This window comes from Notamacropus eugenii, chromosome 2 (assembly GCF_028372415.1).
Source record: "Notamacropus eugenii isolate mMacEug1 chromosome 2, mMacEug1.pri_v2, whole genome shotgun sequence".
Classification (NCBI taxonomy): Eukaryota; Metazoa; Chordata; class Mammalia; order Diprotodontia; family Macropodidae; genus Notamacropus; species Notamacropus eugenii.
The window spans coordinates 117,840,736-117,856,194 of NC_092873.1; the positions used below are offsets into that span (position 1 = coordinate 117,840,736).

The window sequence follows — 15,459 nt, forward strand, 5'->3', positions numbered from 1 at the left end:
ATCTCAGTATTCTAATACTCCAAAAATTTGTGGAGAAGCCGGAGAAAGGCAATGAATATTTAATAAGCACCTACTATGTGTCAGGCATTATGTTAAGTGTTTTACACATATTATTTCATTTGATTTTAACAACAGCCTACCTGGAAGGTAGGTGCTTATTAAGTACATTTTACAGTTGAGGAAACTGAGGCAGATAGTGATTAATAGACAGGCCCAAAGTCACACAACGAGTAAATACTTGAAGAAGGATTTGAAGACAGATTTGTGGTCTCAAAAAGATGAGAATTTTGGCTAATGATGCAGATTACAATCTATTTATACCCTGCCTATCCCTTACAACTCTTGTCTGTGTCTACTCATAAGCTCACCAAAGGGTTCTACCTAAAAACCTCCTTTGAATTCTTTTGACATCACTCAGATTTTGTTACAGTGTATGGACTGCTCATAAATTATACTTCAATCTCTCCCCTAGCCAGCCCATTTTGTTTTCCTGTCATGCATTATCATTGTTTTTCCTAAATAATTTTTTCAATATGCTCCTAAATGTTCCCACCCACAATGATCCTCTTTAATGCCTGTTAGATGACTCTAAACTTCAATTCTTTGAGAATCATCATACTCCATGATTTGTATTAAAAATATGGGCCTTTATTTTAGGGAAAAGTTTGAAATTATTAAAAGAAGCTTGCAATTTCTAAAAAGCAATCCAGCTGCAGCCCACCTTCTAGCTTTTCAGTTATAAACCTAGTTCATCATCCATTTGTACTGTCTCTCCTTATGTGGGCCTATGTGGGTATGAACACCTAAATCTGTGTGTGTGTGTGTGTGTGTGTGTGTGTGTGTGTGTGTGCAGATATAGAGATCAAAGAGACTGAAATCTATACATGTTCTTACATTGTTCTACATAACCTCTCACACCTCAAAGCACACACTGCTTATGTTTATTTTCTTCTCTGCGGGTTTTTCATCATACTACTCTATGGTGGTTTTATTCATCCCCTTTGTAGGATTATCCAGAATTGTTTGACCTTTATGTACAAATGCATTCCAAGCCTTTCTCTTGGGCCCTCTCTCTCTCTCTCTCTCTCTCTCTCTCTCTCTCTCTCTCTCTCTCTCTCTCTCTCTCTCTCTCTCTCTCTCTCTCTATACATATATATACATATATATATATATGGAAAAAAGAGTATATATACTTTTTTCCCTACTAATCTCCTCTATCCCCATGAGTTCAATTATTATCTCCATACATGTGACTTACAAAATCCTATATATCCAGGTCTTATTCTTCTCCTGATTCTTAGTCCCATGCTTCTAAATGCCTAGTGCATTTCTCCTCATAGATCAATATCTTAAACTCACTATGTCCAAACCTTAATTCATTATCTTTTTCTCTCACTCATCCCTCCCCCAATTTCCCTACTGCTATAGAGAGTACCACCTCTCTTCCAGTCACCTAGGCTCATGTTTGGCATTTTGCTCTGCTAGACCTCATCACACCTCATCCCTAGCCACCTCATTGAGGGCAAGTCTAACTAGGGCAAGTTTTGCAACATCTCTTCCACTCACCTCCTTTCTATTCACACCACAGTTCAGGCTTATTAACCTTCACCTGGACTTTTACCTCCTAAATGGTCTCCTTGCATCCAGTCTCTCTTATCTGGTACATCCTTCACATAAAGCATTAGTAGGACCATGTCACTCGCCTGTTTAAGAAACTTCAGTGACTCTTTCCTCTCATATAAAACACAAACTCAGTATGGGATTTAAAGCACTTTATAATTTGACTCCACCTTATATTTTCAGGCTGGTTCCCCATTAGTCCTTGTACTCTGTTTCCTAGTCAAAGGGTCTACTTGCTACTCATAATTCATGAAATTCCATCCCTTTCCCTCATACCATTTTTGCACAGGTTATATCCTCCCTTTCTAGAATGTCCTCCTTGCTTATGTATCTCTTGGGACCCCTGGTTTATCTCAAGGTTTAGATTAAGTACAATCTCATTCAAGAGTGTACTACCTCAATCACTTTCATATACACACATACATATACATGTGTATGTACATATACACACATATGCAAATATATGTGTGTATTTGTGTATCTTGTATCACTTATCTGTGAACATGTTGTTACACCCCTCTCTTTCCCAGGAGAATGTAATCTCCTTAACATCAGGTAATATTTTGTATTTGTATCTATAGGGAAATTATTAAGTGCATGAAAAATAATTTTAGGATAATAAAGGAGCAAGACTGACTTAGCTGAAATAAATGAAACATCACTCAACTCTGATAGAAATTGATCCATTGAAATATGTAGGTGTTTTTAAATAGTATACCCACAATTGGTATGTAGGACTTTGATTTTGCCAAATATTTTAAAGTAAAGTTATGGTACTGCCATTATGCTTCACCAACAATAATCCTTTTTTTGCTACAACATTCAGTCTTGAAAGCAGTGTGATAATGGAAAGAGTATTAGCTCTGGAACCAGAGGACCTGGGTTTAATCTCCTCCTGTGATGCTTACTGTGTGAAATTGGACAAGCTGTTTAGATTCTGTTGGCCAAGCTGCCTTCTCACCTTGGAACTTCTCTCAGAACCTGAGGCCTTCTCATCCTGAAAAATCCCTCTTCTGTGCCAGGCCTCCTCTTCTACTGGTAGGTTTCTTCCATTTTGGGTATAGGAATAATGGGTCATGCTTTATTCCCCTCCTGAATATGACTCTAACTCTCTCTGGATTTGACACCATGGCTTTGTCACAGTGGAACTTTCCTTAGTATGTGGGGCCTTCTCACACTAAAACGTCCTTTGACCGTAATTTGACCTCTTTCTCCCATGGGTGAGTTCTTTCTGGGGGTCTCCACTGTGGAAACAGGCCCACTCTTGAATGAGGTTGTACTTAATCTAAGCCTAGATTAGACTAGACCATCCCTCCCACAACTAATATGTCATGATACAGTATCTGAAAGCCCAAAAAGCATTCACATTCTAGCAACTGCTCTTCCATGGGCTGTTTGTTGTACATGCAACCAAAGTAACACTTCAAAAAAGTCCTATGAGAAACGATCTCAACCTAACATATCCTTCTCTCATAAGGGTCTTACATGACCAGTGAGGCTATTATTGAATAGGGGAATGGAAATGAAGCTGGCATCTGTCATGCAGATGTAGAGCTCTGAGCAAAGCTAGCCTAGTTAAAGCTGATATCTTCTGCCAGCACCGGGTGCCCTCAAAGCAAGGCCACCAAGAAATTCAGCTCCAGAAGGTTGGGCCGTGGATCAGATGGCATCAGATATCAGATCCTCTTTTGGCAACACTCCGTGCCAATGTCCACATCTATTAAATCTGTTTACTAAACAGTCTCATTATCTATTTCATGTCGGGATTTCTTTAGGGTGTGGTGGAATGGGACAGATGGGTTGAAAGCCTTCCTTCAGGCATGGTATACACAGGATTGGACAGATGGGTTCCAAGAAGCTACCTCGAGGCCTGGAACACATGGGCAAAAGAGAAAAACCACCACCATTTTCTATAAAAGAGGTTTTTAAAAAAAAAAGAGTGAAGTATATGGTAAACAAAGAGAAGAAAATTGATACCACAAGTTAAAATAGGGAAGTAATAGAATATTATTCTTTAGGAACCATCTATGACAACTTGGCGACATATGTCACTGTCACCATAGAAGTGCACATTCACTAGGCAAGCTACATGGGACAACACTATGTAATTCCAAGAACCTATATACATACATACATATATATATGTATATAGTTGGTAAGTAGGGACAGCTTTACATATGGGCAGAATATATATGTCTGAAGTGACTTAGCCCAAAGTCCCATTTTCTACCTTCTGCAGGTTTTTACATACTTCATATTCCCACCATTAGAGAGTTATTCCTTTGGGTTAAGTATTTTCTCTCTTTGAGAGTCCTCTTTTAATAAACAGCTACACAAGAGGGGAAATCGATTTCAGAATTAACATTATATTAATAATTAGTTTCTCTAAGAACTGAAAGGTAGTCATATACAAGGCCACGAGAAAAAGAGACAGTGAAAGGTCATAATAAGGATAATACTAGTTTATGTGTAGATGGCATGTATGGTCAGCAAGCATTCTGTGCAACTATTGTTGTCTCCATTTTATAAGTGAGGAAACTGAAGAACAGAGAGGTTTTACGTAGGAAACCAATATATGGAATTCATACCCTTCGAATGATAAGACCAGTACTCTTTTTTTACTTAATTATTATTATATTATCACTATATCATAGAATCATGACTTTAGAAAAGGTGTAGTCCAATCCCCTCAGTTTACAGGTGAGGAAACAGACCTGGAGGGGAAAATAAGTGGGACAACTAGGATTCTGTCAGTTCCTCTGATTCCAAATCCATTTATTATACCACCATATGAGATAATGGGAGAGAAAGTGGGGCTACAGAATTAGGCATTCTCAGGAATGCAAGCTTAGTGTAAAGCACTTCACAGTGGGGGGAGTCCTGGACACAGTGATAGTCCTGGTCACATACGATCAGGGTGTAAATGAATGAGAGAATGTGGATGATGAAAAGGGAAGTGAGAATCCAAAGATGGCAAGCTGCTGATGTCATGATTTTGCCTAGGGCTAGTCTTGTTTATGAACTGACTTATTTCCCTAGCCCTCCAAAAAAAAAAAAAATCAATCTAACACGTGATTTAATATGGGACTATCTATTTCCCAGATTCCTCTACTTCAAAGCATGATTTGGCTAGACTCCCCAAATCCCTGGCAATCTTAACATAAATCTTACCGACTTTCAGTTCACCACCTGCAACAATAATACAAGCTACATTTAAAATGTTGCTCCGGTTCACAGGAAATTCTAGGGTTCCCAGAATATAGAGACCCTTGAGAAAAGGAAGTTCGGTGTCTACAAGGATGGTCCTGTCTGAGAAAGAAAAGATAGAAACCACTTAGAACTGTAAGAGACCAGAAGAATCATCACCATACCCCCAGAGACAAACTTTGTAAGGTCACACACGAGCTCATTTGAATGCCTTCCTTTCTTTTTAAAAGAACTTTTTTTGATAACTTTTCATTTTATTTCACTGTTATTCTGGATAGACCCCATCACATACTTGCAATGAGCTCTCGTTGTATGTACATTAAGCAAAACCAACTGACGCAGTGACTGTGTCTGATGGTATAGGGAACATTGTATACACTTCATCCCCACCTCTCCATCAAAAGAAAGTCAGTTACATTTTATCATCTGTTCTTCATGGATAAGATTGGTCATATGATACATTTTTTAGGATTTCCATTACACTCAAGTGTCACAGATGTGATTGTCTGACTTTAATTTTTTTCTTTTCACAAATGTGTTTCTTGAAAAGTTGGGAGAAGACATGGTACAAAGAGAAAAGGGCTAGATTTAGAGTCAGACAACCTGGATTCATAACCTATCTCTGGCACCTTTATCTGTGTGACCTAGAAAAAAGTCATTTACCTTCCTTGTACCTCAGTTTCCTTATCTGTAAAATGAGAATCAATCAGTCAATATTTACTAAGCACCTTCTATGTGCCAGGCACTGTGCTAAGCATTACGGGTACAAGAAGAAGAAAAAGGTAGTTTCTGCCCTGAAGGAGATTATAATTCAATGGGGGATGATAATAATGGGACTGCTATGAGCATCAAGAGATAATATTCGTAAAGCACTGTATGAACCTTAAAGTGCTATATAAACTCTAGCTATTATTTATTATTCTTATTACTATTATCATTATTAATTAATTAAAGGAAATTTATTAGTAAAAATACGCCAAAAAATCCCAACAGTGTGAACTACAGCAAGTTACTTGAGGATACAAAAAAGAAAAGGCAAAAGATAATTCCTGTCCTCAAGGAGTTTACAATTTAATGGGGGGGGAGAGGTAATAATAATAAGCTGATTTTGAGGATGTAAAGAAATAATATTTGTAGAGTACTTTGGAAACCTTAAAGTACTAGACAAATTCTATCTATTATTATTGTTATATGATTCTTATTAATTCACTAAAGGAGTTTGATTGGTAAAAACACACCAAAAAAAAAAAAAAACCTGCGAGACCTAGAGCAAGTCACTTAACCGCTCTGAGACTTAGCTGAATTACTTAAAAAATGGGAGGAGTTAGCCTAGATGACCTTGAAGATCTCTTCCAGTTCTAAATCTATGATCTGCTAATTCACTAAAATGATTTTTATTAGTAAAAATATAAAATTAAATCAATAGTTAATAAATCCATTATAACTGTTTAACATGAATAGTGCATAAAATAATGCTAACAAATAGTTGGCTTGTACTTCAACTGAAATCCACAGACATAGTCACTGTCCTTTTTCATTGTTTCACTTCAAATCAAATCTCTTTCTTTTTTAATCTATGGCAACGGCTTGTGCAGCTCATGGGGATCCCTAACACACCTGTTCTTCATTTCCTCTTTCATCTCAGCAGCTTCCTTATAACTTCAGTAGCTAGAACTTGTACTCATTGACTTTGTAGCAAGTTATAGTGCGGCACATGATGAATAATGGATATGTATTTTAAAACAATGTCAATATTTCATGGACTCTAAAGCACTACTCTCTGAAGTCTGTTGTAATTCAATAAAAATCAAGGATTTGGAGTAAGTTTGCCCGCAAAAACCTAGTACTTAAAATCATCAACATCTGCAAGGCTTTTTTCAGTAGTGATCATGTTGCCTTAAACCTAATTCTTACTTCAATGAATATTTTTTTCTCTTTAACATTTTTTATGGAACTCCCTATGTATATATTAGCTTTCCATGAATTATTTCTCAATAGATTTATTGGTTCTTTGGAATTATTTTAGGCACCATGCTTGCTCTTTTCTTACTAAAATTCACAAGGTAGTTAGTGATTGATAGGAAGTTACCGAAAAGGCTCATATTAAAGAAAAAATCTTTCACTGTCTCCCTTCCTTGCTTCATAAGATCGGATATGGGGCTAGAAAGGATATTGGAGACCTTCTTCTCCAAATTTCTCCTTTTACAAGTGGGCAAACTGAGTCCCAAGAAGGTTAAGTGACTTTCCCAAGGTCATATAGATTGACAGATGTGAAATCCAAACCCAGAACCTGATTCCAGACCTAGTGTCCAGAAAATATTAAGTCACTTGACAGAGAAGAGGGCTGACTGGCAGGATCTGGCTGGCTAGTACTGTAGCAGCTATGGGCAACAGAGTTGGGCCTAAACAATAGCATTGTGGCAGGCCCCAGAGAGGAAGACTAGGCAAAAGTCCCAGGTTTAAAGACTGTATTTCTTTGAATATCTCTTCTACTACAACTTGCCCTGCAATTGCCTCTGACCTCAGCCTAGCCAGGAAAGTTGACCTTTCTCCTTTTTCACTTTTGAACTATCTCACTAGCCACCCATCTATCTATTCTTCCTGATATTCAGCATTGATTTCTCTCCCCTAAAATCTATGTCCCTCATTCCTGGTTTGATTCTCTCTCTTCTTCACTATAGCCCTGAAACTATACTCATTTCTCTCTTGACTTGGATCTATCAGTCTCTAACCACATATAATTTAAGCCCTACCCTCAGCAGCCAGTTAACATTACCAACATGTTGTCCTAAGCCTCCTGCTATATTCCCATGTGACCATTATGAACAATAGTCAGTCTGACTACTTACTCAGTCAAAGTGGAACAGATCAGGCCCAAACCCAAGCAACAACATGCCTTCACTGAAACTTATGGCAATATAAGAGCCATCAGTCAGAATGACTTATCAGTAGAATTCCTTTATAGAATATACATAAGGAAAGCTAAGCAACACCAGATGAATGATTAATCATTAGGGAATGCATTGTTTTTCAGTCACAGCAACTCATAAAACTATCTACTAAGGTAAGGAGGGGTTTGATTGTTCATGAGAGCAGGGAGTCATCACACAAATGAAATCACAGTTCCTCAATATATTTGGAAGTATAAGTGTATTCAAATAAAGAATTGCCAGTGAAAGTCAAGGTGCCCACCATGTTGTCATTGCCACTGTTAAGTCACAGCATTTTACTATGTCAATGACCAATCCTTCCTCCTTAGACCAATCCTTTCTCCTTAAGGACTTGAGCGTTGGCATATGGAGGGAACCATCTGGGCTTTCTGTGACTCAATGGGAGGCTGATGAGGGAGATGATCTGGAAAGGGGCTAGCAAAAGAACTAATGAGCTCCAGATGTAATTAAAGATTGACATTCACCCTAAGGGGCTCAGGACAGGACATGTTGCCTCTTGGTTCTAAATCACATCCTCTTACCAGTTGATCAAGCCGTCAAGCAATAAATAACCAATCTTCTTCCCTATTATCTTTTGCATTCCCTTTCTAATGCTTTTTCGAGGTTTTTCCAGAAAGGCTGTGCCTGATAGAGGGATAACCTTTGGAGTGGAAAGGGTGAGAATAAAAATTCAATTTCTAATACTAAGCAATTCTAATAATTGCAGCAATTTACCAATAATTCATCTACCATATGCAAGGGAAGAGGAACAAAATGGCATAGCATTCCTGATTCTGGATTGAAAGACAAGAAGATCTGGGTTCTCAGATGCAAGTTCTCTGACTCTACAAGTCATGTAGGCTATCTCACCTTTAGCTTTTTATCAGTAAAATGGCTATAATTATGACAGCTATAAAGGATACTTGTGAGAACCAAATAATAAAAATACCATACAAACCTTAGATTCCGTATCAATGTCAGATATTATTTATTATTATTACTACTATTATTATATAATAAGACCAACCGAAACCAGAAGCATTTGTTCCTTAGCAGACAACCTAGCTATAACATCCATGTAATGGGGAATAGATCATTGTCCAACACTGGAGACCATGAATGTGTGTCTCACACATAACAATATAACAAGCCAGCATTGGAGATGTCTCTCTCAGAAGTCCACAGACTCTTTTAGGATGGAAGTCATTTGGACACTCTAATAACAAAGAACTCAATATAGTCTCCAAATTAGGCTTAAACTCATTTCTTCTCTCAAGTAAGTTGGGGAATCAAGGTCACTATTGTGTAACATTCCAAGAGTCTGACACTTCCCTAAATCTTGTTGTAATGGGATCAAGGGCAAAGGGCACAGAGCCTGGGAATAATGACAGGGTCACATGTACATGGACGATTCAGGACATTCTTAGTGTTTATATGACAGTCATTGGCATAAGCTCCATAACTTAGGTAGAAAGGACTTTTTGCTACAACTCCTCCATTGTCATTGATGTATTCTCAGTTGCATTTTAACACAGGAATAGAAAGCTTTGAGTGACAAATGAAAGTTACAAAATATAGGACTAATTATAATTATTAGTCATTCAGAATTTCTTAAACTTTCTCTATACAAAGTAAAAATGCAAGAATTTAATATCAATACAAGTTTGGGGTTTTGTTTTTATTTTTGTTTCTGGTCAGTGCATATCAGGAAAAAGTTACAGTGTTCCAAATGACCGAAAAATTACAAGATTTCTATTTCAAAATAGTATTTCTTTTTTTTTTTTTGAACTTTTGAAAAGAAGCTTTGTAAAAATGATTTTCACACTCAGAGTTGGGGTATGTTGCCTCCACAGGAGACATCTCTTGTTAGAACAATGGTTATTATCCTGAGGGTTGTGAACTTGTGCATGTGCTTGTATGTATATATATATATATATATATACATTCACATCTAGATATGTACATATGGTCTCAAGTTTCTGTGCCTGTACATATGTATGTATGTGTGTATTTATACATATGTATATACACTATGTGCAAGTTTACATGTATATTGATAACTACATTTCAATATCATTGGTTTCCTTCATAACCCTATATTTTACTTTGTGCCTTTAAAAACATTATTCTGAGAAGGTCCCTGGGTTTCACCAGACTCCCTCCAATATTTAAGAAAGCCTGCTTTATAGAATCTATTTGTTCTTTCAAATAAGGCAACATCTTAATTTATGAGGAGGGTAGATGCATCCAAAGGACAGCATTCTAAAAAGGGATGACTGTTTCCTGTACATAAATAGCACTTAAAGATGAAAGGTTAAATTGATTGATAATCATTTCAAGTCACACTAATTTATGGAGTTGTTGGAATTTGATCTTCTGAGGAGCTCACCCTCCTATAGATCTATGAGAACAAATAACAATTAAGAAATAGGAACTTCTTTTTATATCCGAGCTCTTTTCAAAGAGTTGCTAACTTTACAGTCTGTCTAATTCCCAGTGGTCATTTTCCTGTCATCATCTTCCCAATTATTATTTTTTTCCAGACTGGCCCTCTGTATGAGTCGGAACATAAAAATCTTATTCACTACTCAGAGTCATTCTTAGGAAAGGACGACTGTTTGTGTGGGTGTGAAGACACTGCAGCAGAATATGGGGAAAGTTCCATTCTACTTGCTAATATATCATTAGGATGAATCAACCTTAGAAATTATAAAAAAAAAAAAAACACCAGAAAGGGAACAAGGTTGGCATAGGGAAGGAGGAACTGACAAAATTAGAACTGTATAATATCCCCCCCAAAGTTTAAAAATATCAAGTTTTTAGATCAATGAATAAAATGTTTAAGCTAAGGTATTCTTATATTGCTGACTGCTCCTAACTCCCCAAAAATATTTTCTCAATATAATAGGAAGATTTATGTGTTAAACTTTTTGTAGCATCTCATTATTATAATGCTTAGACACTGAAGATAAGCTGTAAAAGACATATCACATATAAGAACAAGATGAATTGCAGCTTTCTGAGAGTGTTAGCATTTTTACCCAAGAAAGGAGTCAATGTTTTATGTGTTTATGAGTTTCTTCCTACTGACTTTGGATTTTGAAGTTGAAAGATACATTCTGGTTCTCTTAATGAGGAGACAAAGGATTGAGATGGGATACTGCCAGTAGCACTCATTCACTCTTGAAGAGATTTATTAAAAAGAGTCTCTCATTTTTTTCTTTAATGTCACAGGATGAAGAGGGAGAACAAGGCTAAACTTTCCAAAGCTAGAAGTTAGAACCTGGCTCCACCTTGCCCTGTGAGCCTGAGATACTTGAAAAAAAGAATATGTGCTTTATCAACAGATAAAAGGGCATTTTTAATGTATTTAAATTCAGAATAAAAGAAGCTATTTAGCTGCACTCACATATTTGCATGCTTTTTAATACCTCAAAAGCTCCAATTGCACTGTTTTCCCCAGTGCAGATTGTTTCCATTAGCCTTTATAAGTTATGCATTCCAAATATAATCATCAGCTGATTTCTAATCTGAGGATGAGCCAAAGTTAGACTGATCTAAAGATGACAAAGAGAATCAATATATCTTCAGAAAAAAAAAATAAATCCTTGATCTTGAACTGGAAGAAATCTTCAAAAGTCATCTAGTCTAATAGTCTCAGATGAGAAAACTAAATTTTGACATAATTTTCCATAAGCCCCCATGACTAACAGTGTCAAAGGCCTTGGTCAGATCTGCAAACATTGTGTGCAGACCTCTGTTCTGCTCCTGGCATTTCTCAGTAAGAAGGCAGATGAAATTCAGTTTTATGCTGATAGTAACAATCCAAAGGGCTTTTATGATTTCCCCAAAAGCTATTTATGGACCAAAATCTTATGGTGCATCACAACTACTCAGTGCTGATGGAGCCATGTTGATTAGTGATAAAGAAATGATCCTAGAGAGATGCACTGAACACTGCCCTAGTGTTCTCAACAGACCATCATCAATCAATGCTGAAGCCATTGACCATTTACCCCAGGTTGTAGTCAACCCCTCCTTAGCTTACCTCAGGTTGAAGTCAATCCCTCTTTAGCTGAACTTCCAAACGAAGAAGAAGTTTTGAGGGCCATTATGGCTCCTTTCATGTGGCAAAACACCTGGTGCTGATTGTATTCCAGCTGAGATTTACGAGATATGGGGACCATCGCTCATGCAAAAGCTGACTGAAATTTTCCAAGTTAGATGAGAAGAGGAGGTTATCCCCCAGGAGTTCAAAGATGCCTCCATTGTCCATCTCTATAAGGGTAAAGGGAATAGATTGTCCTGTGACAATCACAGGGGGATCTCTCTCTTAGTCATTGCGGGCAAAATTACTAGAGTCTTCCTTAATAGGCTGATCCTTCACCTGGAAGAAGCACATATACCCGCGAGCCATTGTGGCTTCAGAAAGGGCCAAGGAATAGTCAATATGGTGTTTGCTGCTTGACAACTCCAGGAGAAATGCCAAGAGCAGAACAGAAGTCTGTACATGATGTTTGCAGATCTGACCAAGGCCTTTGACACTGTTAGTCATGAGGGCTTATGGAAAACTATGTCAAAATTTTGTTGCCCAGAGAAGTTCATCAGTATTGTACATCAATTTCATAATGGCATTTTTGCCCACATTCTGGACAATGGACAAAGTTCTCATGCCTTCACAGTCACCAATGAAGTGAAACAGGGCTGTGTGTTTACTCTTATGCTTTTTAGCATGATGATTTCAATCATACTGTCAAATGCTTTCAATGAGGATGAACATAGCATCAAGGTCAACTACTGCATTGATGGTGAATTCTTCAATCTGAAAAGATTACAGAGCAAGACCAAAGTGGAGGAAGTGATGGTGCATGATTTTCTGTTTGCAGATGACTGTGCACTCAATGCAGTCTCTGAAGCTGAGATGCAACAAAGTATGGATCAATTCTCTGCTGCCTTTTCTAATTTTGGCCTAATAATTACTACCAAGACACAGGTGCTCTATCAGCCACCACCACACCATCCATATGTGGAACCATCAGTTACAACAAATGCAGAAGTTTTAATGCTATGGATAAGCTCACTTACTTTGGTAGTGTACTTTCCAGGGATGTACACATTGATAATGAGGCTGATGCACACATTGCCAGAGCTAGCTCAGTGTTTGGGAGGCTCCAAAGAAAACTTTGGGAGAGAAGAGGTATTAGACTGACTACTGAAGGTCTACAGAACTGTTGTGCTGACTTCATTGTTGTATGCCTGTGAAACATGGATAGTCTACCAGCACCATGCCAGGAAACTGAATCACTTCCATTTGAACTGTCTTAGGAAGATTTTTGAGGATCACCTAGCTGGATAAGGTATGAGCACTGAGGTCCTTGTTCAAGATGAACTTCCAAGCATTCAAACTATGCTTCAGAGAGTGCAACTCCCATGGGCTGGCCATAATGTTTGAATGCAAAAGGTATGCTTGCCAAAAAGACAAGTTGTCTTTATGGAGAACTCGCATGGGGTAGGCGATCACATTGTGGTCAGAAGAAGCAATACAAGGACAAGAACTTTGGATTTGATTGTGCAACATAGGAGACACTGGCACAGGACTGCTCAGCATGGCATGCCCATATCAGAAAGGGTGTTGTGTTCTATGAGCAAAGCAGAATTGAAACAGCACAAAGGAAACATAGGATGTGAAAATTTGGAGTATTCACCCCAAATGTTCACATGAACTATCTGTGCTCAATCTGTGATAGAGTATTTTGAATTCCTATTGGACTGATCAGCTACAGTCATACACATTGAAATTTCACTGTATCATGGTGATGTCATTTTGGTCTTCTTCAAGAATGAAGGACAACAACCAACATAAAAAGCCTCAAAAAAAGATGTGATTGGGTACAATCCCCAAAAAAATTCCTAGAAGGGCTCAAAAAGGATTTTACAATTCAAATAAGACAGGTAGAGGGGAAATTAGGAATAGAAATGAGAGGGATACAAGAAAATTATGAAAAGAGGGTCAACAGCTTGGCAAAAGAAGCACACATAAATACAGAAGAAAAAATATAAGAGAAACAGAATTGGTCAAATGGAAAAAGTGGGACCCTAAAACATGCTAAAAGGTACCAGAAACGGTGAAGTAATATCAATACTAAACATACATACACCAAGGGGTATAACATTCTAATTCTTAAGGGAAAAGTGAAAGGAGTTATAGGAAGAAATAGATGGTAAACTACATTTTAAAGGAAGACCTCAACATTCTCTCAGAACTAGATAAATCTAACCAAAAAATAAACAGGTAAGAAATTAAGGACATGAATAGAATTTTTAAAAAGTTAGATATATAGACCTCTGGAGTATACTTTTTTCAGCAGCACCTTCATAAAAATATGATCATGCATTAGGGCTAAAAATCTCACAACTAAATGTAGAAAAGCAGAAATATCAAATGCATACTTTTCAGATCATAATGCAGTAAAAATTACATTTAATAAAGGGCCATGGACACATAGATTAAAAATTGAATGGAAACTAATCTAATCCTAAAGAGTGAGTGGGTCAAAGAACAAATGGAAAAAATAAATAATTTTATTAAAAAGAATGACAACAATGAGACAATATGCCAAAATTTAGAAGATGTACCAGCAGGGAATTTATGTCTCTAAACATTAATATCAATAACAGAAATAAAGAGTAGATCAATGAACTGGACATTACACAAACAATAACTAGAACAAAAACAAATTACAAATCTCCAAATAAACATCTAATTAGAAATACTAAAAATGAAAGGAGAGACTAATAGAATTGAAAATAAGAAAACCATTAAAATAATAAATAAAATTAAGAGCTGGTTTTATTTTTAAAAACAATCAAATAGATAAACCATTGTTTAATTTGATTTTTTAAAAAGAATTATCAAAATTACTATTATCAAAAATGTAAAGGGTAAATTCACCACAATGGAGATGAAATTAAAGGAATTATTAGGAGCTATTTTGTCCAATTATATGTTAATAAATCTAACAACTTATTTTAGCATAATGTATGAATATTTACAAAAATGTAAATTGCCCGGATTAACAGAAGACAAAATCCAATACTTAAATAAACCTATCTTAGAAAAAGAAATTGAACAAGTCATCAATGAGCTCCCTAAGGAAAAAAATCCCCAGAAGCACAAGGATTCAGAAATGAATTCTAACAAACATTCAAAGAACAATTAATTCCAATATTATATAAACTTTTTGAGAAAATGGGCAAAGGAGTCCCACCAAATTCCTTTTAATGACACAAATCTGGTGCTTATTCCTAAACCAGGGAGAGCAAAAACAGAGAAAGAAAACTGTAGACCAATTTCCCTAATGAATATTTATGCAAAAATTGTAAATGAAATACAAGGAAATTATAGTAATATGTTGCAAAGATCATAGACTAAGATCGTATGGGATTTATAATAGGAATGCAGGGCCGGTTCAATTTTAGAAAAACAATCAACTTAATTGACCACATCAACAACAAAAACAACCAAAGATCTTACAATTATCTCAAAAAATTCAGAAAACACTTGAATTTGACTACAATATTCCTTGGTATTTTCAATTTAGGATCTCTTTTAAGAGGTACTTGGTGGATTTTTTCAATGACTTTTATCCTCTGGTTCTAGGACCTCAGGGAAGCTTTCCTTGTTGATTTCTTCAAAGATGCT

The 15,459-nt window shown here is 36.6% G+C and overlaps 1 protein-coding gene across 10 annotated transcripts in view; it reads right to left on the reverse strand.

The window, feature by feature from the left end:
* The window catches only part of PKHD1 (PKHD1 ciliary IPT domain containing fibrocystin/polyductin), a 640,097-nt gene that overhangs the window by 216,108 nt on the left and 408,530 nt on the right, over window positions 1-15,459 (reverse strand). For 9 of the 10 annotated variants that reach the window (XR_011974315.1, XR_011974316.1, XM_072642432.1 and 6 more), the window contains one exon: window positions 4,792-4,929. The exons of the other annotated variant lie outside the window; for it this stretch is intronic. Coding sequence is in view for 7 of the 9 variants with exons in the window: in XM_072642432.1 (XP_072498533.1) it covers window positions 4,792-4,929 (138 nt within the window). In the remaining 2 variants the exon portion in view is untranslated. The remainder of the gene's footprint in view (window positions 1-4,791; window positions 4,930-15,459) is intronic. 10 annotated transcript variants of the gene reach the window in all.